General features: G+C 38.7%; 1 protein-coding gene across 1 annotated transcript in view; it reads left to right on the forward strand.

Moving 5' to 3' along the window:
* Window positions 1–26,352, forward strand: part of LOC105321467 (hemicentin-1) — a 67,835-nt gene continuing 41,483 nt past the window's right edge. The window contains exons 1-33 of the mRNA XM_066077613.1: window positions 1–659; window positions 3,543–3,772; window positions 5,267–5,389; window positions 6,894–7,065; window positions 7,330–7,554; window positions 7,699–7,883; window positions 8,460–8,677; window positions 8,894–9,015; window positions 9,634–9,811; window positions 10,444–10,535; window positions 10,729–10,995; window positions 11,425–11,549; window positions 11,770–11,914; window positions 12,290–12,469; window positions 14,341–14,436; window positions 15,649–15,773; window positions 15,944–16,091; window positions 16,456–16,743; window positions 16,932–17,207; window positions 17,377–17,655; window positions 17,744–18,019; window positions 18,145–18,444; window positions 18,537–18,824; window positions 19,131–19,412; window positions 19,810–20,094; window positions 21,112–21,396; window positions 21,641–21,919; window positions 22,374–22,652; window positions 23,862–24,140; window positions 24,362–24,649; window positions 24,988–25,166; window positions 25,286–25,391; window positions 25,656–25,937. Of these exons, the coding sequence (XP_065933685.1) occupies window positions 383–659; window positions 3,543–3,772; window positions 5,267–5,389; window positions 6,894–7,065; window positions 7,330–7,554; window positions 7,699–7,883; window positions 8,460–8,677; window positions 8,894–9,015; window positions 9,634–9,811; window positions 10,444–10,535; window positions 10,729–10,995; window positions 11,425–11,549; window positions 11,770–11,914; window positions 12,290–12,469; window positions 14,341–14,436; window positions 15,649–15,773; window positions 15,944–16,091; window positions 16,456–16,743; window positions 16,932–17,207; window positions 17,377–17,655; window positions 17,744–18,019; window positions 18,145–18,444; window positions 18,537–18,824; window positions 19,131–19,412; window positions 19,810–20,094; window positions 21,112–21,396; window positions 21,641–21,919; window positions 22,374–22,652; window positions 23,862–24,140; window positions 24,362–24,649; window positions 24,988–25,166; window positions 25,286–25,391; window positions 25,656–25,937 (7,159 nt within the window). The 5' untranslated portion in view covers window positions 1–382. The remainder of the gene's footprint in view (window positions 660–3,542; window positions 3,773–5,266; window positions 5,390–6,893; window positions 7,066–7,329; window positions 7,555–7,698; window positions 7,884–8,459; window positions 8,678–8,893; window positions 9,016–9,633; window positions 9,812–10,443; window positions 10,536–10,728; window positions 10,996–11,424; window positions 11,550–11,769; window positions 11,915–12,289; window positions 12,470–14,340; window positions 14,437–15,648; window positions 15,774–15,943; window positions 16,092–16,455; window positions 16,744–16,931; window positions 17,208–17,376; window positions 17,656–17,743; window positions 18,020–18,144; window positions 18,445–18,536; window positions 18,825–19,130; window positions 19,413–19,809; window positions 20,095–21,111; window positions 21,397–21,640; window positions 21,920–22,373; window positions 22,653–23,861; window positions 24,141–24,361; window positions 24,650–24,987; window positions 25,167–25,285; window positions 25,392–25,655; window positions 25,938–26,352) is intronic.

The following is a 26,352-nucleotide window of genomic DNA, read 5'->3' on the forward strand; positions in this document are numbered from 1 at the left end:
GGATTTTTTTTTGTGAATGAAGAAATGTACATAAAAAAAGCCTCTCTTGACTGGGTGAAACTCGTAAATCACATCTTAACATTGCAATCTAATCTGTTCAGAACAAGATACAGCTTCAGAGAGTGGCTCAAGTTTATCTTATATAGCTGCTGATACTGGAGCATTGGTACAAACTGGATCAAGTAATCACCTCACCATTAAACTCTCAATTTAATTAGTTTAAGACAATTATATGAGCCTTATCGTTAGCTCTCTGACAAGACAGAATTCTGCGAGTGTTAATCAAGCATATAAGGAGGACTTTATAATAGGTGCTGCCCGTTGGATGTATACATTTCCTTTTTATTTCCTATGACACTGCTTTGGATTGACTATTCCATTGATGAAGCGTATCTGTGATATACTGAGCATGGCCTGGGGTGGCTGGAGGTTCTGTGTTGTCTTTGTGTTGGTCATTGCGATGTGGCCAGGGTTGGTCACCCCTCAGGAAGACGTCCCTCCAGGGGCAGCAACTCTGGCATTTGTGTTTGACATCACGGGATCTATGTACGATGACTTGGTGCAGGTCATAGACGGGGCAGCTAAGATCATGGCAACCACTCTCGCTCGTATTGAGAAGCCTCTCTATAATTATGTACTTGTTCCATTCCATGACCCAGGTAGGTCAAGCTGGTAGTAAAATTGATGTAACAATAATTAAATCCTATATTTTAGAAAATGACCGTGAGAAACTAGTCAAGAATTCATGTTAAAATAATATTGTGTATTAATTGTAATTCATGACACCATCAATGTCAATTGAGGAACAAAAATTACATAATAACACCACAATATTTCATTTCATGACCTGCAAGTTGATATTGAAATCTGTTATTTTCCTTTACTGCATGTACAAAATACCTAATACCTTTAAATTAGAATTATTTTTAAGGAAAAAATATACCGGGTAATGTTAGATTTAAAGCAAACTAAGACTCTGAATACTAGTTTTATTGACAACATCACAGTATTAAACTAATAGAGCTTAAACATTTCTCTAGGTAGAAATACTTTAAAACGAGGCAGTAACACTAATAATTTCACTGTTCAGTTTGAATTGGTCAATTTGAAAGTTCGGATCAAAATTTCATTGTTCAGTTTAAATTGGTCAATTTGAAAGTTCGGATCAAAAGCCATATAATCAAAAAGAATTAGGTTTTTCAATCTGATAGTGAATGACCTTGACACAATTGTTTTTTAGGTTCAAGTTGAGAAGGGAAGATTATAACAATTTGTCTTTTATGTTAGGGATAGACCAATTCATTTAAATAAAGTAGATAGCAGTTTAAAGTTGATAGTGGGATTCAAAAGTTTCTTTCATATTATATCAAATGGGAAGCAAGAGTGGTGAGACTCGGTGGAGGATGTATTATAGAAGGAGCCTTTGAGTATCTGAACACTGGGGCCTCTGTATAACACTGACTGAGGGCACCTGCGTGCCACCGTTTTTTGTCCAGTTCTGTTCACTGTCAGACGTCTAAACATAGCCCTAGATATCAGATCATGAGAAATTTCTGTTTTTTTTTTTAAATTCATGATCTACTGATTATGAATTATTCTGGTAATATATCAAATTGGAGACTGCATGTCTTGAAGCTACAAAGTTTAAAAAATAGTTGGGTTGGGGATGGGGGGGGGGGGGGGGTAACAGTTCAGCTGCAATGTTACAGATGGCAATTCTTATAACTCTGGGGATGCATGCCAAGCTGCTATTGAACTGCATTGTCAGATAAAGAAAGAGATTGGTATCATTTAAATTAAGTTTATCCACAATATTTGAAGTGACTTAATTAGTTCTACAGCTGGTATTTTTTTAAAGAGTGGAAACAAGTACATGATTAATTTTAGCCTGCACAAGACACCATTTAATTAACTGATATTTCTGTTAATCAGACCAATTCACTTTGAACAAAACCAATCATTCATTTTAGTTTTTAAGTGGTTTTAGGGGGTTTTTAGTTTTGGGGATTTTGGGTAAAGAACAAGATTCTTCGCATTTGTTTTAACACCATTAGTTTTATATGCCATCAATTATCAACAACAACTTTTCAAGTTCCCAGTGAGATACTTCCTGATCCACTTAAGACATTGTAGAATGATGGATTTGTAAGGTGGATCAAAACACACAAGAAAATACTGATGAATGGAGTTGTAGAACCTTCTGGCACTGAAACACTTAACATGCTAAATATTCTCCTTTCACTTATTATAATTCAGACCACGTATAGCTGATCAGATATTTTTAAAATTATATTTGAAGATATTTTTATACTCTGTACCAGTTTAATAAAGTTTCTGCCTCCCCCACTTTTTGTTTAATATTTCGATATCACACATAAATATCTTCTGTTTGAGCCCAAACTACATTCATACACTGGAATGAAAAGTCTAGTTTTTCTGTTTTGAAATGCTCCCTCTAACACTTCAGGATTCAATACACATGCAACCAAATATAAAAAAATCTATGACTTTGCCAGTTGCACACTACATGAAACGTACCCCGATCGATAACATGAAAAATGTGCGAGATGTCCCAGTACTTCTGAATGGAGGAAAGATGTCAACATTTCCTTTTATAAATCTCTGTAAGGAATCTGTTCATTTGAGCCTCTGCAGGAAAAAGCAGATGCCGCATCAATGAAGAAATCTGGAATTTTTTTTCGTTGATTTTAATTGTACTTAATTAAAAGATTTGTTTCTTTTTGTTGAAAATCGTCAAAAGTGAATGAAAAATAACTTGGGAAAGATTTTGTTATTAGAATTTATAATATTGGATAACAAGCACATAATGTAAACTTGTTTGTCAACCATTTGAAGTCATCTAGGAATTGTTTATTGGTTTGTCTTTGACTTTTTCCTTTCTCTTATCCACTGTTTCTATTAAAGCTTTGGTTGTTTATGACCAAAAAGTCTGTCTAAAGTCTTGTTTTGAATGAGATAAGTTTGATGCCTGGATAAACATGCAGTCAAAATATGTGTTATCAAATAAGTTAAAGATGAGTAAATGAAAAAATTTATGTGTGAGATTAAGTGATGGTAATAATAGACATTGGCTGTAATATAAATATGGAGATTATTTGATTGATACCAGTGTAACAAATGGGTTAACCCTCTTTGGATTCAAAACGTTTAAGGAAAACTTACAAATACAGTTGAACTTCGGTATCTCGAACACCGATAGTGCGAATACATTGGATATGCTGAAGTGACTTGTATGTCCCACACACTTAAACTTTAAGTATTTTACCTTTAATACATATATCTCGAATAGTAAGTTTTTAACCAGTCCCATTTAGTTCGAGATAATATAACGAGTTTGACTGTATATGTGGCCAGATAAATTTTGTTTTATCTAAGAAAATATTTGATCAGAATTTGCTTCAATTATTGTATTTTATAAATTTTGTGTCATGGATCCATACATCAGTTTGCTTTTATCACAACTTGCAGTGGTAGTTGCATGGATAGGAAGAGAACTGAGAGTTTACTGTTTTGTCTTCCAGATGTTGGTCCAATTGTTATCACCAAGGATCCAGATGAGTTTCAAAGTGAGTTACGGAACCTGTATGTCCAGGGGGGTGGAGACTGTCCGGAGATGAGTGTGCGGGCCATTAAGGAGGCCCTGGATGTGTCCCTCCCTAACTCCTACATCTATGTGTTCACCGACGCCCTGTCTAAAGACTTCTATCTGGGGGAGGAAGTGCTGGCACTAATTCAGCAGAAACAGAGTCAGGTCAGACCCTCATACAAAAGCTTAGATCACAGCACACAAAGTTTAGATCACAGCACACAAAGCTTAGATCATGGACCAAAAATCTTAGATCACAGGTCACAAAGCTTAGATCACAGCACACAAAGCTTAGATCATAGCACACAAAGCTTAGACCACAGCACACAAAGCTTAGATCACAGCACACAAAGCTTAGATCACAGCACACAAAGCTTAGATCACAGCACACAAAGTTTAGATCACAGCACACAAAGCTTAGATCAAAGGACACAAAGCTTAGACCACAGCACACAAAGCTTAGATCACAGCACACAAAGCTTAGATCACAGCACACAAAGTTTAGACCACAGCACACAAAGCTTAGATCACAGCACACAAAGCTTAGATCACAGCACACAAAGCATAGATCACAGCACACAAAGCTTAGATCACAGCACTCAAAGCTTAGATCACAGCACACAAAGCTTAGATCACAGCACACAAAGCTTAGAACACAGCACACAAATCTTAGATCACAGCACACAAAGCTTAGATCACAGCACACAAATCTTAGATCACAGCACACAAAGCTTAGATCACAGCACACAAAGCTTAGATCACAGCACACAAAGCTTAGATCACAGCACACAAAGCTTAGACCACAGCACACAAAGCTTAGATCACAGGTCACAAAGCTTAGATCACAGCACACAAAGCTTAGATCACAGCACACAAAGCTTAGACCACAGCACACAAAGCTTAGATCACAGCACACAAAGCTTAGATCACAGCACACAAAGCATAGATCACAGCACACAAAGCTTAGATCAAAGGACACAAAGCTTAGATCACAGCACACAAAGCTTAGATCACAGGTCACACAGTTTAGATCACAGCACACAAAGCTTAGATCACAGCACACAAAGCTTAGATCACAGCACACAAAGCTTAGATCAAAGGACACAAAGCTTAGATCACAGCACACAAAGCTTAGATCACAGGTCACACAGTTTAGATCACAGCACACAAAGCTAAGATCACAGCACACAAAGCTTAGATCACAGCACACAAAGCATAGATCACAGCACACAAATCTTAGATCAAAGGACACAAAGCTTAGAACACAGCACACAAAGCTTAGATCAAAGGACACAAAGCTTAGACCACAGCACACAAAGCTTAGATCACAGCACACAAAGCTTAGATCACAGCACACAAATCTTAGATCACAGGTCACAAAGCTTAGACCACAGCACACAAAGCGTAGATCACAGCACACAAAGCTTAGATCACAGCACACAAATCTTAGATCACAGCACACAAAGCTTAATTTATAGGTCACAAAGCTTAGAACACAGCACACAAAGCTTAGATCACAGCACTCAAAATAAAGGGTTCATATGCTATTAGGAAATCAAAAAGCCATTCAAATTTTAGTCTTCTTTGGATTTTTTTTGACTTTTTAAAACTTTTCTCCATGTTAGACAACAGTTATGCAATTGATGATCCTCATTGTAGGTAGTGTTTGTTTTGACGGGAGATTGCGGGAAGCCGCATAGCCCTGGATACAAGATCTACGAGAGGATAGCCTCCACTAGCTCTGGCCAGGTGTTCCAACTGAAGAAAGAACAAGTCAACCAGGTAAAACTGATAAACCAGGTAAAATGATCAACCAGGTAAAATGATAAACCAGGTAAAATGATAAACCAGGTAAAATGATAAATCAGGTAAAATGATAAATCAGATAAACCATATTCCAGGTAAACCAAGTCAACCAGGCAAATCAGGCCAGCCAGCTAAAACAAATAATCCAGGTTGATAAGTCTGCCTTGTAAAACAAGTTAGCCAGCTAACACAAATAATCCAGTTTAAATGAGTCTGCCTTCTGAATCAAGTCAGTCAGGTTAAACAAATACTAGGCCCAATTAATGAGTCTGCCTTGTAAAACAAGTAAGCCAGTTAATACAAATAAGCCAGGTTAATGAATCAACCTTGTGAATCAATTCAGATAGCTTATACAAATACTAGGCCAGATTAATGAGTCTGCCTTGTAAAACGAGTTAGCCAGTTAATACAAATTAGCCAGGTTAATGAATCAACCTTGTGAATCAATTCAGATAGCTTATACAAATACTAGGCCCAATTAATGAGTCTGCCTTGCAAAACGAGTTAGCCAGTTAATACAAATTAGCCAGGTTAATGAATCAACCTTGTGAATCAAATCAGTAAGCTTATACAAATACTAGGCCAGATTAATGATTCTGCCTTGTAAAACGAGTTAGCCAGTTAATACAAATTAGCCAGGTTAATGAATCAACCTTGTGAATCAAATCAGTAAGCTTATACAAATACTAGGCCAAATTAATGAGTCTGCCTTGCAAAACGAGTTAGCCAGTTAAATACAAATAAGCTAAGCCAGGTTAATGAATCAACCTTGTGAATCAAGTCATCTATAAGTCAGCTAAATGATAAAGTTGCTAACAGTTTGAAATAGCATGTGCATGATGAAACAAGTAAGTTAATATGTATACATATCATTGTGAAAGTATGGAACTAAGTTGTGCTGTTATCGTTTTGTTGTATTGTGATCTTCTGTATAACCATGAATAAACTTGAATTTTGTACTGATATCAACTTTGTTCACTGAGAGTTAACACATGAGTTTGTAGTTGCAGGTCTGTAGCTCCTGGTATGAAAAAAATTGAATTGACAACCTATAAGAGCTACAATCAAAATTGCAATTTATGGCGCACAAAAAATTACACTATATAGTTTTGGACTGATTAATCTTATTTTTGTCAAAAAATAGTACCATTAAATTCTTCAGGCAATTTATTACTCAATAAATATTGTAACTTTACCCACCTTTCTCTTAAATTTGCTAAATGACCTTGGAAAAAGAAGTATATTAAATTCATGTGCACATCTAGAGTCACCATTTTTACATGTAAATAACTGCACTTATTTACTTTACAGGGCTGGTGATTATACTTGCACAATTTTTTGTGTGCCATAAATTTTTTAACATGTAAAGAACAGTAACTCCCAGGTTGTCCATCCAAATTTTTTCAGACGGAGAGCTTCAGAACTGCTGCTAATATGTATAGAAACAAATGTTGTTTATAACTGTGACCTTTGACCGCAGGTGTTGAACTTTGTGCGTCTGACTGTCCAGGCGAGGAAGGTTAACTTGATGTCTGTAGACCAGGACCGAGGCAACTCCCAGTTCTTACAGATCCCAATCGACTCCAAACTCCAGGAATTCACCGTATCCCTCAGCGGTGCTAACCCTGACCTCAGACTCTACAACCCAAAAGGTGAACATCTTCATCTGAATACTCAAAAATTAATGTATGCCTACATTTAACCTAACTGTGTATTTATCTGTTTCAATAAAACTCAAAGAGTGCTTCTCATTCCTTATGCCTGAATATTATTGGAATTTGATTTTAAATCTTTGATCATTCCAATAAATTATGATCTGTACAAATTTGTCTTAATTATACACACAAAAAACCCAACATATCATATTAATAAAAGTAAGTGAATGAATCAAAGCAAGTTTTTGGTTGATGATTCAGGGGCTGAGGTCACAGTAAATAATGGGCTAGGGGAGTTACTGGACATCAAGAACGTCAAGGTGGTGTATGTCCGAGATCCACCGCCAGGCAAGTGGCGCCTACGAGTGGACAGCAGCAGTGCTCACACGCTCAGAATCACTGGGCTCAGTAAATTCGACTTTGCTGCTGGGTTTGCCAAGCAGCGACCGACTCATATCACATCCACAGAGTTACGGCCCTTGGAAGGTAGAGCATGTACCATATTGTTGATTTCATGTATGTGAAACTGAATAAGACATTGATTTCATTACATTTTGGTGTGTAAGAAGGATGCTTGCTGACCAGATCTCTAGTCTGTACTCTTTACCTTACACTGGATTGTTATTACAGGTGTAAGGAGCCACATTCTGGTCAACACCACGGACCTTGACCCCCCTGGTCTCCTACAGAGGCTGCAGCTGGTCAGTCTAAATGGGGTCGCTCTGACCGAGTATCCCCTCCAAGCTGACCCAGAGCTGAAGAACATTTACCGGACCGAGGCCTTCAAACCTCCATCTGGCTACTTCTATATTAAGGTAACACTTCAAAGTCAAGGTAACAGTCATTTCAAAGTCAAGGTTACAGACACCTAAAAGTCAAGGTAACAGTCATTTCAAAGTCAAGGAAACAGACACTTTAAAGTCAAGGTAACAGTACTTCAATTTCAAAATAACATACACCTCTAAGTCAACATCCAATGTCAAGTTGAAGGTTACTTTTTTACCAATGTAATAACTTCTTCTGTGTCAAGGAGATTACGTCTGTGAACAGGTTACTTCTCTGAAGGCTGCTTCTATATTATATTCGGTGCAAGTTGGTACATATGTGAACATTTTAGCGCTTAATATAGTTTAATGCTTAAGAAAGACTGATCAATTTGAATTATGATTATAACTTATGATGTAATAAATCTTGTCAGATTTGATTCTCATTGTTACATTATAGTGCATAAAGTGAAATCAAAACATGGCTGACTTAATGGCTTTAAAAAAGTTTATCCTTAAAAAAACATATTTGCTCTTGATGAAGCAGTTTCACAACTGAAAAAGTATTTGCAATTGTAAATGTTTATCTCTGTTGAGAAGATTTGTATGGTGAATTTCTGTTGTTAGGTGGTAGGTGAGGATGACAAGGGGCATGAGTTATGGAGGACTACCCCCACAGCCATCAGTCCCCGCAAACCGGCACCACCCACCGTGTACATGCCAGAGATTACGCGGGGCTTCTACCACAGCACCGCCACCATCGTGTGTGTAGTGGAGTCTGTGATACCGTTCACTGTCCAGTGGTACAAGAATGGACTGAGGGAAGGATCTGAGGTCTTGTTCCAGTAAGACTGGTTTATCTCACAATGGATTCAAATAATCAGAAAGTCATGTCCTTCAATTGAAGGAAAGAAGATCAATTGAATAACAATGTGTGATTTTATTTACAAAGAGAGGATTATAGTGCTTACTTCTTTTAACAGTTGAGCTGTTGAGAAAGCATTTTTATTTCCTCCTTACTACATATGGGTTGAGGTGTGCATTATGGTTTCTCCTTTCAGGGAGTCGGGTAATGCTACATATCAGGTGACCCGGGCGAGTGCAAGTGATGAGGGAATCTACACCTGTAATGCCACTAGTCCATCAGGGAGCAAGGCCAGGACTACTCTACTGGACATCAGCGGTCGGTATCAAAGAGTCAATGTCTTGGTCACGGTTAGGTCAAGGTCATTAGCACTGTAATAAGGAGTTAATCAACATTGTTGGTCATGATTTGGTCAAGGTCATTAGCACTGTAATAAGATGTTAATCTACAGTGTCACGGTTAGGTCAAGGTCATTTGCACTGTAATAAGATGTTAATCTAGAGTGGGGGTCATGACTAGGTCAAGGTCATTGGCTTTGTAATAAGGAGTTAATCAAGAGTGGGGGTCATGAGTAGTTCAAGGTCATTGGCTCTGTAATAAGGAGTTAATCAAGAGTGGGGGCCATGATTAGTTCAAGGCCATTGGCTCTGTAATAAGGAGTTAATTTACACTGTGGGTTATGATTAGACTCAAGGCCATAGGCATCCTCACGGGGTTTTAAGATTTTCAATGCTATGTTTCTTGCTTTAGGGTCATAAAACTAATATTCTATAGCTTTTATCATAGTTTCTTTATAATTGAAAAATTACAAATCAAGAATTCAGTTTTTTAACAAAAGTGAAAGTGAGATTCTCAAGGTTTTCTGGTACCAGAGCTAAGTTTAATGTTTAGCAAAATGATCACAACAAGTTGATGTAGAGAATTTTTCCTGTGTAGAGCCTCCGCCTGATATAGCCCCCACTGTTAATGTGTCTGTGTTGCCGGGAGACAATGCCGTTCTGACGTGTATTGTATACAGCACCGTCCCTTACAACGTCACATGGTACGGCCCCGGGGGCGTCGTTAGACAGAATCAGCAGTTCACCAACTTTAACAATGGCTCTCTCTTCATTCGGTGAGTACTGTGTTCTTCTATGATTTGTTGTTCTTTTCCCTGACTACTTTCTCTGTTGGTCTGAGATCAATGCTTGGTAGTTCTGTGTAAAATTCACTAGGATATGCTTTTGAATTGTATAAATCATTGGCATAATGTCAAGGCTTTGTATTTTTTTAACTTAATTCATGTTTCTCTGAAGTTACTGTCATATACTAGTATCATAATGTTTAATTTGGTTGTTTAAAGATAATAACCTTCTTGAAGAGATTGTTTAGTTTATAATATATTGTAATGTTCAAATAACAGTTTTTTAAGATGGTTTTTCCTATTTCCTCACTTAACACTTACAGAAATATCATTGAAGTAGAATGATACAAAAACTTTTGTTCAGGTGAGAGACGTGGCCGATAGGCCTCTTGTTACCTCACTTAAAACATATGCAGTAACCCTGAATTGATAATTTCAGTTCAATTGTTCAGTTGTTAATTTTGAATATTTATGCATCCAAATGTTTGTATTTATCTCACAGATGAAATGTTATTTATTTACCTTGGTTACTAGGGATTTTAGATTTTATTAATCTTTTATATTTGCATATATAGAGTTAGGTAAATTATTAATTTAAAGTTTAATTATTTTAATGTTGACAGACATGTAGACCTGAGCCATGAGGGTCAGTACGTGTGTAGGATTGGGAATGAGGGCGGATACTCCCAGGAGAAGCTGTTTCTCAGGGTTCAAGGTCAGTTCCATGGGGTATATTTCTGTCTAATATCAGTATGATAACTGTTCAGGGAAATATCATCCATAAAAGTCATAGTTGATGTGGAGTCAAGCTTTTTAAAGAGCTCATATAAATGAATTGAAGTTGTTTTGCGGCTTTGTGACTTGAAGTTAAGAATGTTAGATAAGGATGTAAAGATTTATGTTGACAGTCCCCCCTGAGGTTTACATCAAGCCGGCAGAGCAGACCTTCAAGGTGGGAGACAGGGTGACCTTGAACTGCTATGGAGATGGGTTTCCTCTGCCTGCTTATTACTGGTTGAGAAATGGAGCTCTTATGATTCCCAACAACCGAATGCAAGTCAACCAGAACCAGCTGACCATCTCCAACATGGAGCGGAGTGACGGGGGGGAGTACAGCTGTCTGGCAGAGAACCTGGCGGGACAGGACACGGCCAAAGCAACGCTCGAGTACATTGGTAACCGCATCAACGCTCAGGCTGTCATCTTATCACAGTGTCTGTAAACATCAATCGATGGCCTCCTACACAAATGTAGTGGGTCTTTACCTCTCTCAAATGTTTGAACTTGCCAACACAGAAGTTCTTTTCATGGTTATTTTGATTAAGACAGTTTTTTCCATAATGATATTTTTGGCCATAAAACAATATTAAGCAAAGAAAGAGTCTAAATATTATAAATTAACAGAGCTCATTGTCTTAATGAGGTAAATACAGCCTAAATTTGGCCACAATCATCCAGCCCTTTTAACTATTGTATTGCTTCTTCCTTATGCATGTTAATACATGTCTGTTCATGTAAGTTTGTTGAATTCTATCTGGTAGTGGAGATGAGAGTAAGTGTTTGATGACTATTAATTGCCATTTGATGGTCTTTGTTGATTCCAGAGCGGCCCCAGATTGACATGTACGAGAAGAAGGTGGTGGTGGGGAGTGGAGACACGGCGAACCTCCACTGCTCCGCTAAAGGCATCCCTCCACCGGAAATCCACTGGTTCAAGGGCGAGCTAGAGGTCGGTTCAGTGTAGCATTTGTTATCTATGTAAGAGCTTACAGGAAACATAAGAGTTTGGTGATATTTTAAAGGTAAAGGATTAAACAGCCAATGTATGTGAAAAATAATTAATAATGACAAGAAAGTTGAGAAAGTTAAGTAAAGGAGAGAGTGGTGAGGTGGAAGCTGTTGAGTCTGCTGTAACTAAGGATGACGTAAGGATGTTATGTTGTTTACAGTTGAAGCAGTTGTCCTACGTCAAGATATCAGCCAATGGTGACCTGTCCATACTGGGGGCCCAGGAGCAGGATGAGGGGGAGTACATGTGTATCGCCACCAACCCTGCAGGAAGTGACTCTGTCATCGTGGACCTAGAGGTCGGAGGTCAGTAGTCCACCAGTCAGCTGGCAGTATTCTTTTGAGCCCTTCATTGTCACTGTAAACCAAGTATTACATGTATGTGATATATATTTGCCAGTTTCGCAAGCATTACCTCTGCTTACAGATATTCATCAGCTTGAACTAGCTTGACATTTTTCTTTCCTGTATGACTGTTGACTAATTATCATCAGCGAACTATTATGGCCAAATGCAAATAAAACTTTATGTTTATTATAGTTTGTTTATGCTGTGGTATTTGAAGGTAAATTAAATGCCACTTATGTTTTATATGGGAGATCATATCATCATTTTAAAAGATAGACAATTAACAGAATCAATGAATATGGTTTTACATTGTTGTTTTCTTTGTATTTTCAGCTGATCCAAGGATTACCAAGGCTCCATTTAACCTCGGGGCTGATATCTCTACCAATGCATCCCTGCCCTGTGAGGCTGTGGGGGACCCCACCCCCAAGATCTACTGGCTGTTTAAGGGGAATCCGATCAAGACGGGCGGTCGCTTCAACCAGGACAAGGCTGGCAATCTCTTTGTTTACAGTAGGTGAAAGATGGAGCAGATCAATGAAATATTGTTCTACCCATTAACACTGGATAGGGTGCCCATGCAGTGGGGAAAATAGTGTCAAAATGGGACATTGAGAATTTTCAGCAGTGTATCGGCAAATTTTTTAAACTAATATATAAAAGAATATTTAAAATGAAGAGCAAAACAAGAAGTATTCATCCTTTTCAATATTATTTCTCTTGATTTCATGTTTTTTGATGATATTTACTGTAGTGAGACATCTAGATTAAACATAGCAACTCAGCTCTGATCTTATAAACTTCAACAATTAAGCACACCGCCATGATTTCTACTTTTGATATTTTACAGGAATGAAAATTTTTGATAACTTGTACAATATGTTTGAACTTTCAGACTATAAGCAATGCAAATTACGACATCATCAGTCATTTTTTCATGGGCTAGTGAATTTGGAATTTTTAGTCTTAATATTGGGGAAAAACAGCACTTTTTGGCTTTGGCAATTACTGTAGATTCCTTATTTTACGCGAGTACTTAATTTTGTGATTGTTTTGCATCAAATCACGAGAATATGAAATTGTGAACACCAATTTTTCATTATATTTTTTAGTAGGTTACATGTGCTCGAAAAATTGAAGCAAGATTTTAAAATGTGCAAGATGTTCTTCTCGCGATTTTACACTGAGATAAATTCCTGTCATTTAATTGAGAATTTACAGTAATGAACCCGTTTATCATTATCAGTAACATAAGAAAAAAAAAGCTGGATCAAGAAAATTTAATCTTGATCTGATTATATAAAGCTGTAAACAGTTACAGCACTGTCTGTCTCTGATTATATAAAGCTGAAAACAGTTACAGCACTGTCTGTCTCTGATTATATAAAGCTGTAAACAGTTACAGCACATCTAGAGTAAACATAGCAACTCAGGTCTGATCTTATAAGCTTCAAAAATTAAGCACAATTAGATAACTTGTACAAAATGTTTGAACTTTCAGACTATAAGCAATGCAAATTACGACATCATCAGTCATTTTTTCATGGGCTAGTGAATTGGGAATTTTCAGTCTTAATATTGGGGAAAAACAGCACTTTTTGGCTTTGGCAATTACTGTAGATTCCTTATTTTACACGAGAACTTAATTTTGTGATTCTATTGTTTTGCATCAAATCAGGAGAATATGAAATTGTGAACACCAATTTTTCATTATATTTTTAAGTAGGTTACATGTGCTCAAAAATTGAAGCAAGATTTTAAAATGTGCAAGATGTTCTTCTCGCGATTTTACACTGAGATAAATTCCTGTCATTTAATTGAGAATTTACAGTAATGAACCCGTTTATCATTATCAGTAACATAAGAAAAAAAAAGCTGGATCAAGAAAATTTAATCTTGATCTGATTATATAAAGCTGTAAACAGTTACAGCACTGTCTGTCTCTGATTATATAAAGCTGAAAACAGTTACAGCACTGTCTGTCTCTGATTATATAAAGCTGTAAACAGTTACAGCACTGTCTGTCTCTGATTATATAAAGCTGTAAACAGTTACAGCACTGTCTCTGATTATATAAAGCTGTAAACAGTAACAGCACTGTCTGTCTCTGATTATATAAAGCTGTAAACAGTAAAAGCACTGTCTGTCTCTGATTATATAAAGCTGTAAACAGTTACAGCACTGCCTGTCTCTCATTATATAAAGCTGTAAACAGTTACAGCTCTGTCTGTCTCTGATTATATAAAGCTGTAAACAGTTACAGCACTGTCTGTCTCTGATTATATAAAGCTGTAAACAGTTACAGCACTGTCTGTCTCTGATTATATAAAGCTGTAAATAGTAACAGCACTGTCTGTCTCTGATTCATCTCCTATGTTCCCCAGACGTGGAGCACACTGATGAAGGACGCTACACCTGTGTGGCCCAGAACCAGTTTGGAATCCAAGAAGCCACTGCTTTCCTCAGCATCACAGGAATAGGTACGTCCAAGTTATTCTCTGGATTTCGCGCCACAAAATGGTGATATTTTGTCCCATGTCACTCTACTCATCAACATTACAGAATTGATGCATACTTGTATAATATGGTGTTTGCTACAAAACGATGTATTTTAAAATTATAGCGAGCGCAGCTCGCCGGTGCGCAGCGCCGGAAAGCGAAGCGAGCTCTAAGAACCAGTGTGCGCGGGAAAAAGAACGAGCAAAACCTACAGTTCATCAAACAAAATTTTTTGTCTACGTCCCATAATGCTCTCTAATGTTTTCACCCGTGGTGCTATGCCAAAAATGGCTGACTTTTAACTCGTAATTTACGATGACTTAAAGTTTGAAGACACGTTTAGAGTACCGCATATGCTTTGGCGAGACTCAAAAGATTTGTTACACGCTTCCATACCTTCGTATTGAGTCGAGAAACGTAAACAAAGACGAAAAAAGTCATGGATGACGTCACAATGCACTCGCGCTATATTTCCCGCGATAAATTTAGAGGTGGATCAAACATCTGTAATGAGAGTACTGGCTATAGCAGTATAGACTGCGATACCTGCCTCATTGACATATGATTTGTTTTTTATCTTTTTTTAATATAGAGATTTTATATATATATATATAAACTAGCAAGAGCCATACTTTACTGTCATATCGATCCATTTTTAAGCTAATTGTGCATGCATGTACAGTAGGCAGGTAAGTATATGAGATGGGGGGAAATAAACAATAGAACATTTTGAACTAAATACCGGTAAAAAGGAATAAAATGAAAAAATAAACAGGTAAAAAAAATTATGTAGATATTGCATATAGTCAGACTATTGAATTTAAAAGTGGGAAATTACACACCTACAAACAGGTACCTCGCTCTCTCTCTCTCTCTCTCTCTCTCTCTCTCTCTCTCTCTGGGTAAGGGGTTGCGATGTATTAGCGTAACCATTAAAATTAGTACCTTTGGCATACTTATTGTAGAGCAATACTCTCTCAAAAATTCTTTGACGTTCGTTGGTACCTAAATAAAACTATAAGTTGACAATGATGCAAGGTATAGTACGTGTAATTCTTGCTGCGCTCGCCAGAACGGTAGCACCGTAAAACATATTAGTGATCTTTTTATACCTTGAAAAACTCTAGACTTTACAGGGTGCAGATGTATATATATATATACTATGTGTGTTATTATGTTTGTGACCTCTACAGTGAGTCCAGTGATTGCCTACACCAACCCGTACCTAGATGTGGTGGAGGGGTCAGACGTTGACTTGAGCTGTGTGGTCGTCCAGGGGAACCCCACCCCCACCATCCACTGGCAGAAGGGGGCCAAGGTAAACTCTTTTGATGAATTGGATTCCTATGAATCGGTCAATTATTAAACGTTTGCTCCTGTATCCATACATGTATCTTGATTACCACTTTAGTTGAATTAACTTAAAAGATTCCATAGTACCTTTCATTCAATTTGTATTTAATAATGTAGATAGTTTTATTTTTGTAGGTATTGGAGAACAACGATCATGTGACCATTAGCAAACCAGGGGAGCTAAACATTAAGAACATCCAGAAGTCACATGAGGGAGACTTCATTTGTGTGGCATCTAATGTGGGAGGGAACTCCACGTACATTGTGTCTGTCAATGTCCAAGGTAACAATGGAGTCCTCTGAGTGGTATGACAGGTTCAATAATTCCTTTAGAGATCCACACCGAAAAAACTTTTGGTGATATTGGATGAAATGATATTTAATAACAATTCTAAAACTATTGGAATGAATCACTGTCATTGTGTTGTATTTGCTGACATTGAATCACTGTCATTGTGCTGTATTTGCTGACATTTAATCACTTTCATTGTGTTGTATTTGCTGACATTGAATCAATCACCGTCATTGTGTTCTATTTGCTGGTATCAAATCACTGTCATTGTGTTCCATATGCTGACATTGAATTGCAGCATTGTGTTATGTTTGCTGACATTGAATCTCTGTCATTGTGTTGTATTTGCTGACAGTTCCCCCGCGGCACACGTTTCACAGAGAGGAGGACAGTTACACAAACTTCACGGTGGTGGAGGGAGGGGGCATCATCCTTCCCTGCAGTGTTGAGGGGGACCCGCGCCCCACCATCTCCTGGTTCAAGGATGAGAGCCCCATCTCGCTGACAGACTACCACTACTATATCCGTGAGGACGGGAGCCTGGAGATCTTCAGTGCTGACCCCCAGGACTCGGCCTCCTACAGGTGTACCGCCAGCAACCAAGCAGGGGACGTAGACAAGACTGTACAGCTTTTTGTGCAAGGTGAAACAGATTTCAGCAATCCAATAATAGCTCTTCTTTCCCTCTTTTTATGTTATTATTGATGTTCTTATGATATTTTTTCTATACATGAAGAAGAAATAATTAAATCTTGTAAGTTTTGATACCAATTTTCTCCTTGAAATAAAGCTCATTGTGCCTGTCCTCTTTATCCATTTTGCCTCTCTCAGCACCCCCTATCATACAAGGAGAGGAAACTGAGCAGTTCACAGTGAAGGTGGGAGAGACTGTGGTCCTGCCCTGCTCTGTCAGGGGGAAGCCCACCCCCGAGGTGTTCTGGCGGAAAAACTTCGTACGATTCTCCCCCGAGTCTTCTGATCACTTTCTGTTCAGTGACATCGGACTCACGATATTTAACACAGAGATCTCCGACAGGGCTATATACGAGTGTGTGGCCAGCAACATTGCAGGGGAGACAACCAAGATCATCACCCTTATAGTACAGAGTAAGTAAAAGCTTATCTTGATGTGCATTTTTATATATTTAGATCTTTAGGGAACATTTTAATTTCACCTTTATATCTTTGAATAAGAGTAATTGTACCAGTACTGGAGGGATTTTTCTCTCCAGAGAGTACTCACATTGTATTGATTGTAAATCCTGATTCTGTACAGTTCCCCCCACCATCAGCTCAGAAGGGGAGACAGACACGGTGGTAGTGACAGGAGAGCCAGCCTTCCTGAACTGTGACTCCCAAGGTGATCCTGAACCAGAGGTCACCTGGAAAAAAGATGATGTCATATTTGACCCCACCAGTGACCCTGACATATCGATGACACCATTTGGATCGCTAGATTTCAGCAAAGTGAAAGTAGTGGATGACGGGAGATATGTGTGTATTGCCACTAATGATGCCGGTTCAGCAATGAAAGACTTCATCCTTATCATTCACGGTCTGTAGCAATTTCTGTGTTCATATACACAACATGTAATTAAAATCTTCAATTACACTGCAAATATTCCATTTAATATCATTTCCAGATCCTCCATTTTTCCCACCCTTCATTACAAACCACACTCAAGTAATAGAGAACAATCCTGCTACTATTCCGTGCCCAGCGGTAGGAACCCCGCCTCCTCTCATTACCTGGTACAAGAATGATGTGCTGCTAACTGGTGACGAGACAGGAGTTACCTTCCTTGATGACGGAGGTTTGGAGCTCTACAATGTCAACGCCAAGGACACAGCGACGTACAAATGTGTAGCAACCAATGCAGCCGGGGAGACCGAACACTCGGTGGACCTTCATGTCCTCAGTATAATATCCTCTTTCCCAAACAATAGTCAACATTATTTGAAATGATTAGATAAGTAATGGCTGACTAGCATTATGGTGGTCAACAGTTTGTTAGAATAATGATGTCGTTATTCTTTGTGACAGTTCCACCCAAACTGATTGGAGAGGACATCAGCTTGATTGACAGGCGCCCCACCGTGTCTTCAGTGGTGGTCAATCACACGGCCTCTTTCTTCTGTCAAATAGAGGGTGACCCCATGCCAGTGATTACATGGCAGAAAAATGGACAGGAGCTTTTAGGGGATAGTGAGAGGATCTTTATTTCAGAGGACGGGAGGAACCTCACCATCGATAAAGCGGACTTGTTGGACACAGCTCGGTACACCTGTATTGCCAGGAATGAGGCCGGAGAAACGGACAAGTCATTTAATCTGGAGGTACAGGGTAAGAAGGTGGAAAAAGCTTTAAATTAACACTCATAATTTTGCTATTTTTTGGGGAAAAAAGGTAGTTAACCATGTTATACAATTTTGTAGTGCCCCCTGTCCTTGACCTTGAGACCGTGACCCCTAGTAACCTCTCCGTGGTGATTGGGAACACACTGTTCATCAGCTGTCCAATGTCTGGAATTCCTCCCCCCAAAATCACCTGGTACAAAAATGGAGAGGTTGTATCTCCAGATCTGGACCCCAACATCCGGATCTATGCAGAAGGTAGACGTCTGGAGCTGACCAGTGCCCGGGTGACCGACCTTGGACTGTACAGGTGTGAAGGGGTTAATGCTGCCGGAAACAACCACAATGAGTACGAGGTGGAGGTTTATGGTATGTTGGACCTTTTGCACTTAAGTTTTCTTCAAAAAAAAAAAATGAAAAGCTTGGATCTTTTATTTTTATTGAATTGTTTATGATCATAAGACTATCTGGAATTGGTAGGCAAAATGTTTTCAGGACAGTTTAAGAGTAAATGCTTTTTTTGATACTTTATTAAATTATCAGGTACATGTACTGGTATTATATTGGTTAATTTTCTAATCTATAAAATTAATTTAGAATACTGATTTTTGTTGTTTATGTTGAAAAAAAAAGCCAATTAAAGGGAAACAACTCTCATCATTTTTCTTTCTGTAGTGCCCCCATCCATAGAAAGGGAGGGAGAAATTGCCCGCCCTGAGGTGATAGTGAGGCGGTCCATTAACCTGACTTGTCCTGCCTCAGGGATTCCCCGCCCAGAGATATCCTGGTTCAGGGCCAACAAGGTCATTAAGGAGGACTCTGTGAATTACATGCTGCTCAATGATGGCTGGACCCTGTTTATATTCAATGCATCCAGTGAAGACTCAAGCAGGTTCACCTGTCGCGCCAAGAATGTAGCCGGAAACAATGAGAAGGCATTTGATCTTCAAGTTTTGGGTATGAGGAACTATTGTGTATAAGTGTTTCACAAATTTGCTCAATAGTTATTACTTTATTTGAACAGAAAGAAGTGCATGCTACTTTAATTTGTTAATTTCTTTTACAACAATTTTGCATGCCAAAAAATGAATACCTGAACCTGAAATACCTGTATAGTGAAAAGATATCTGTTCCAACATGTTTAAAATTATATGAAATCACACTCTAGAAGTGGATTAAGCTACTTCTCATGGATATTCCACTGGAATGATTTGTCTTGCTTACATTTATTGTCTGTACATTCATTGCATGTTGTACCTTAAGTCTTCAGTGTTAATGAGTTTTTACTGGTGGAGGTCAATGACTTTAACAAAATGGAGTGGCTTTGTTAAGATTATTATCCTTTTTCTGACAGTTCCTGCCTACATATTGAGAGAGAATGTTGATACAGAGCCACGGGTGATCCTGAACAGAACGCTGGTGCTAAACTGTCCTGTGGGGGGTAGCCCCAACCCCTCCATCCTGTGGTACAAGGAGGGGATCCCCTTGGATCTGAATAACAACCCCCTGATTGATGTACTGTCTGAGGGGAGACAACTGAGAGTCCCTAATGCCCAGCTCTCTGACAGTGGGACGTTTACGTGTGAGGCCTTAAACAAAGCGGGACGTGACAGTCAGGATTACAACGTACAGATACAGAGTGCGTATACAATGTACATATACAATACACATACAGTAAGGGGCTGTAAACAAAGCGGGCCATGGCAGTCAGGACTACAATGTAAAAATACAGAGTACTTAAATAATGTACATATACAATATACATGCAGTAAGAGGCTGTAAACCAAGCAGGTGGTGGCAGTCAGGACTACAGATTTCAGATACAGATGCAATGTACATATATAGTAGACATTACAGTAAAAGGCTGTAAACAAAGCGGGCCATGGCAGTCAGGACTACAATGTGAAGATACAGAGTACTTAAACAATGTACATATACAATACACATACAGTAAGGGGCTGTAAACAAAGCGGGCCATGGCAGTCAGGACTACAATGTAAAGATACAAAGTACTTAAACAATGTACATATACAATATACAAACAGTAAGAGGCTGTAAACCAAGCAGGTGGTGGCAGTCAGTTCTACAGATTTCAGATACAGATGCAATGTACATATATAGTACACATTACAGTAAAAGGCTGTAAACAAAGCGGGCCATGGCAGTCAGGACTACAATGTAAAGATACAAAGTACTTAAACAATGTACATATACAATATACAAACAGTAAGAGGCTGTAAACCAAGCAGGTGGTGGCAGTCAGTTCTACAGATTTCAGATACAGATGCAATGTACATATATAGTAGACATTACAGTAAAAGGCTGCTAACAAAGTGCGTTGTGGCAGTTAGACTACAATGTATAGATACAGAGTATGTATGTCATGCACAATACAAATGCAGTGTGAGGCTGTAAACAAAGCTGGGTGTGACAGTCAGGACTATAATGTATGTATAAAGAGTTTGTATGCACTGCTTAGGACTACAACATACAGATGCATAGTATTTATTACATTACCTTTGTAATATACTTACAGTGTAAGGCTGAAAACAAAATGCTTGTATGTATATAATGATATGTTTACCTGTTATTGTGCAATCAGACTAGTAGCAGTGCATTTTTTATAGCATGATAACCTTTTGATCTTCTTTTTCAGTTCCCAGTAAAATAAATGAGTTTAGAACCAACATCAAGCCGCGGACCATAGCAGGCAATCCTTTAACAATTACTTGTCCAGCCTCTGGTATACCCCCACCAGTCATAACATGGTACAAGGACGGGTCAAAGGTCGACTTCTCCAAGGACAAAAACATACAGCTGGACAAGGATGGACAGGAGCTGACCTTGAAGGTTACAGGGGTCAAGGACACTGGGACATACAGCTGTGAGGCTCTGAATGAGGCAGGAGTAGCCAAGCTTGACTTTGATGTCTTTGTGGAAGGTCTGTTTGATATCTTGTGTTAATCAATTCCCATTTTATTTGGTATATTAAATTATGAAAATCAGTTCTTATTGAAGGAGACTGCTTAAACATACAGTATTCAGTTAAATAGAGCTTTAATCAAGCTTGAGTAGAAGATTCTAAACCCATTGTATTTAATTAAAGTTCTTGTAAGGATGGTCCAGGATCATTTCTTGTGTAATTAACATTGAACATTGAGACTAAGTTTGATTTGGATATTTAGTTCCTCCAATAATATCTGTGACGGAGAAATTCCCCAAAGTTAAAGTGGGACAGGAGATAACCCTGGGATGCCCTGCATCTGGTACCCCAGAGCCGGAGATCCTGTGGCTGAAGAACGGTCAGCCAATAGACTTCTCCCTGGCCTCGGGGCTCAGGGAACAAAGTGGGGGAGAGGAACTTCACATACACAACGCTGTGGTCGATTATGGAGGCACCTACACCTGTGTGGCCTCCAACTCAGCGGGGGACGACCAGGTCAACATAGAACTGGAGGTCTGGGGTCAGTGTCTTGTAATTAGGACATAACGTACAATTAACGAGGGAACAATTCATCAAATGGGTTGATAGTGTAACTGTATTGAAGGAATATTACTGTAGTTGTTCATTTTTTAAAATAAAAAAGTAAACGAGAGACAAAAGCTCATATAAAGAAATCATAAAATTTTCAAGGTTAGTTGGTAGAGTGTTTATAAAATGAAAGGCCAAATCATTTTACTGTGATTAGCTGAATTTGTTAATTAGTTTGGTCATAGCAACTATAAAGAGATGTAATAGTCGTTTCGTTAAGAGCAAAAAGTCCTTAACTTTCCAGTACATTTTCACATTTTATGAAGCACTATTTAAAAACAATTGTCAATGATTTAGTGCTCTTAATTACAATGTAGTAAAGTTTAATTCAGAAAGAGATTGACTCCATGAATAACAAGAAGTAATGATCTTATTCTGTTTGGTAGTACCCCCAGTGATTGATAGGGAATCCTTTGAGAAATATACAGGGGTCATCAAAGGTCGAACTACAGTTCTAAACTGCCCAGCATTTGGTCTCCCACCCCCAAACATAACATGGTACAAGGGTGGTTCTCCCTTGGTCCCTGATTCACGGATGGAGCTTTTAACAGGAGGGTTACAGTTGAGGATCGTGAACACGACCATTAATGACACGGGGACATTCCGCTGCACCGCTGTGAACCCTGCAGGGGAGGATGGTGTAGACATGGAGCTAGAGGTCATGGGTAGGTCACTCAAACGTCATTGTAGGTCACTCCAGGTCACTTTCATTTAAACTTTAGTGTTTCACAAGGATGTGAAGGTAGATATATATGTAACATCACTCAGAGAGGTCTACAATCAATGAGAGGAAAATCAAGAGAAGATTTAATTTCAATTGTAATTGATGGCTGGAAATATTGATATATCTGGTATGCCAGCATCATAATGTAAAGTGTGAAATACTGTATGTAATACCATTACTTCTTGAAGGTTAGAGTTCATTCTTTTACATACATGTGATTTTTTTGTTTTTCATTTTTCTGACAAATACTTATTATAAGAAAATTAAAGGAAAAAAAAACTGAGTTGGAACAGTTTAACAGTTTTATAGTTCCTTATAAACTGTCCCCTCTAAGTTTGGCTTTTTGGGAGTTGATTTTAATCAACTCTCCTATGGAGTTACTCTGGCAAACCGAAAGTGAAAAAGTGTTTGGACCTAAACACAAATCATCATCACCGCTGACAAGATTTAGTTCTTGAAAATAATCGATAAATTCGATGTAATGTATCTAGAAGCATTGGTTTTTAAGAAACTTATTTATGAATACCTTGAAAATAGTCAGATGTTAAATAGTACGAAAAATTTAGATAATTTTTGCAGTCGTATGTATTCATACGCCAGAGTTCAATAAAGTCTCGTTCAACCATCGGCTGTCTCCGTAAATCTCCGACAAGCAGAGAGTTATTCTATATTAAGAGGCGCGTCATCAAGCTATCACGAGACCTAGTGTACACATTCTCTTGCTTGTTGGATATTAACGGAGACAGCCGAGCATCTGGTTGAACATGACTGGAGTTCATTATTGCTTGGATCCATACAATTTTTTGAATATTTCGATTACTTATACACAGTTTAATGGAATCAATTCTATCTTTAATCATTACACAACACGATTCATACGGGGTTTTTCTCAAAATTCTTTTCGGAAAAGTCCGAGAATTCATATTATAAAAATGTGAGTAAATCAAAGACAGATTATAAACTACTTGCCAAGCAAAGTAACATATCGTTGATTTTACAAAGAATAATAATCGATAAAATCAACTCCCATCAGTACTTCAGTACTTTGATTATGAAATGGAGAGCCATTAGATTCTGTTAGATTGTACATGTATTATCAATAAGAATGGGTTTAGATGTACTTGAGGTGATCCTTGTTGCTCTCTTTCAGTTCCCCCCTCCATTGATGAATCAAATGTGGTGTACACTCCCAAGGTGGTACAGAACCGCACAGTGATCATAGAGTGCCCGGTGTCAGGGGTGCCCCAGCCCACTGTGACCTGGTCCATCAACGACAGTCCCCTGACCCCCAAAGACCGCATCCGTCTCCTTGACAACAACAGACAGCTGACCATTGACCAGGCCCAGGTGGCTGACACTGCCGTCTACATGTGTGTGGCCGTCAACAAGGCGGGCGAGCTACGCAAGAAGTTCCAGCTGGAGGTGTTAGGTATGGGGAATTAACACAGTGCTCAACACTTCATTTGCTGGTGTTTAACTCTAGATCTAGCTCTATATTACTTTTATTTAATGATAATTATTTATCTCTTAATGGTTATCCAACTGCTGATTCTAAGGAGCGATCACTCCATGTAAATACTCCAATCTTAGCAGTGACAAGTAATTATGTTTCGTATACATTTTTTTGCAAAAACTGATTTGGTTTTGCAGTCCCTGCCCACATTCTGACAGAGGTGGCCTCGGAGAGTGAGTTGGTGACCGTCCAGAACCAGACCATTAACATCAACTGTCCAGCCATGGGAATTCCCTCCCCCTCCATCATCTGGCTCAAGAACCGGGTCCCCCTACTGGACGCCCCCTACAAGAACATGCGGGTCATCAACAACGACCAAGTCCTGGAGATCTCCAACGCTCAGCTAGAGGATGCTGGGAAGTACTCATGTACTGTGACCAATGTCGCCGGCCAGGAGAAGAGGGAGTTCAACTTACAAGTCCATGGTGAAAAAGATTGTGCTATACATAAATTTCACATGAAAAGATTCTATTCAAAAAGTTTGAAATTTCTTTGTACATAAAGTTTAAATATAAAACAATAAATATCCAAAAAACATATTGTACATGTATGCACTTAGCATTAAGTTAAGAGGTTAAACAAATTTCAAATGTCTTGTCTCATAGAATTTTGTGACTGCTTACATGTATATAAAGAAAATTTAATAAGAAATGTACCAAAGTTCACATTCTTTCCTTCTTTTTTCGATAATGATATTTTGTGACATTTTGTGACAATCAGTATATCATGTTATCACACCACAGTGTAACATTATGATTTACAGTGCCTCCCTTCATAGCCCGATCTCAGCGGGAGGAGCTTCACGTAGCTACAGAGGGAGGGGCTGTGACTATGAAGTGTGATGTGGGTGGGGTTCCAGAGCCCCTGGTTACATGGCTGAAGGATGGACAGATCTTACAGACAGAAGACAATGCTCACATAAGGATATTGTCTGGTGGACAGGTAAGGTCTAAGCTCCACACAGGCCGTATATGTATATAGGGGCATTGTGAGCAAATTTAGCATTAATGTACCAAACAGATGTCTTTGGAATGCTGTAGTACATGCCTCTTTTCTTGTAGATTTTCCAGTTTTTAGCTGTCAAGACATCAGATGCTGCAAAATACACATGTCAGGCTGAGAATATGGCTGGCTTAACAGAGAAGTACTACAAGCTGGATGTTCAGGGTACGCCACTAGCCACTTGTATATCTGCCTAACTACTACATGTTGTAACCCCCATTTATTTTTGCCTGATTTTCCCCTTAATAATTGACAGTGTGCTGATTTATAAAAGGGCTAACCGAAACTGTAAAGTGAGCAAATTGTTTTGAAAAACTGATGTCATGAGAACTTGAAATCACAAGTGCTTGACTGCCCAAAACTGATATCTACTGACAGTCATTTGTATGTAGTGATTAAAGTTCACTTTTATTCTTGTCTCTATTTTAGTGCCACCCCGTATCAATGGATCCCAGTTCCAGCAGAAGTCTGTCACCATCAACCAACAGCTGTACCTGACTTGTGAAGCCTCAGGAAACCCCCCTCCCAAGATTGTGTGGATGAGACAATATCAGGTGATTCCTCCTTACGGGAACCCTAGTGTCCGGATCAGGGACCAGGGAAGACAACTCCTCCTGACCAATGCTCAGCTCCTGGACGAGGGAGAATACACCTGTCTGGTTTCCAACCCAGCTGGCAATGCTTCTGTTGACTTTTCTGTGTCTGTACAAGGTAAGGGTAATATACATGATTAGTCCAAGTCTGTATAAGGTAAGGGGAATACACATGACTGGTCTCTCTGTGTCTGTATAAGGTAAGGAGAATACACATGACTGGTCTCTCAATGTCTGTATAAGGTAAGGAGAATATACATGACTGGTCTCTCTGTGTCTGTATAAGGTAAGGGGAATATACATGACTGGTCTCTCAATGTCTGTATAAGGTAAGGAGAATATACATGACTGGTCTCTCTGTGTCTGTATAAGGTAAGGGGAATACACATGACTGGTCTCTCTAGGTCTGTACAAGGTAAGGGAATACACATGACTGGTCTCTCAGTGTCTGTGTAAGGTAAGGGGAATACACATGACTGGTCTCTCTGTGTCTGTGTAAGGTAAGGGGAATATACATGACTGGTCTCTCTGTA

The sequence above is a fragment of the Magallana gigas genome, chromosome 2 (genome assembly GCF_963853765.1).
Source record: "Magallana gigas chromosome 2, xbMagGiga1.1, whole genome shotgun sequence".
Lineage (NCBI taxonomy): Eukaryota > Metazoa > Mollusca > Bivalvia > Ostreida > Ostreidae > Magallana > Magallana gigas.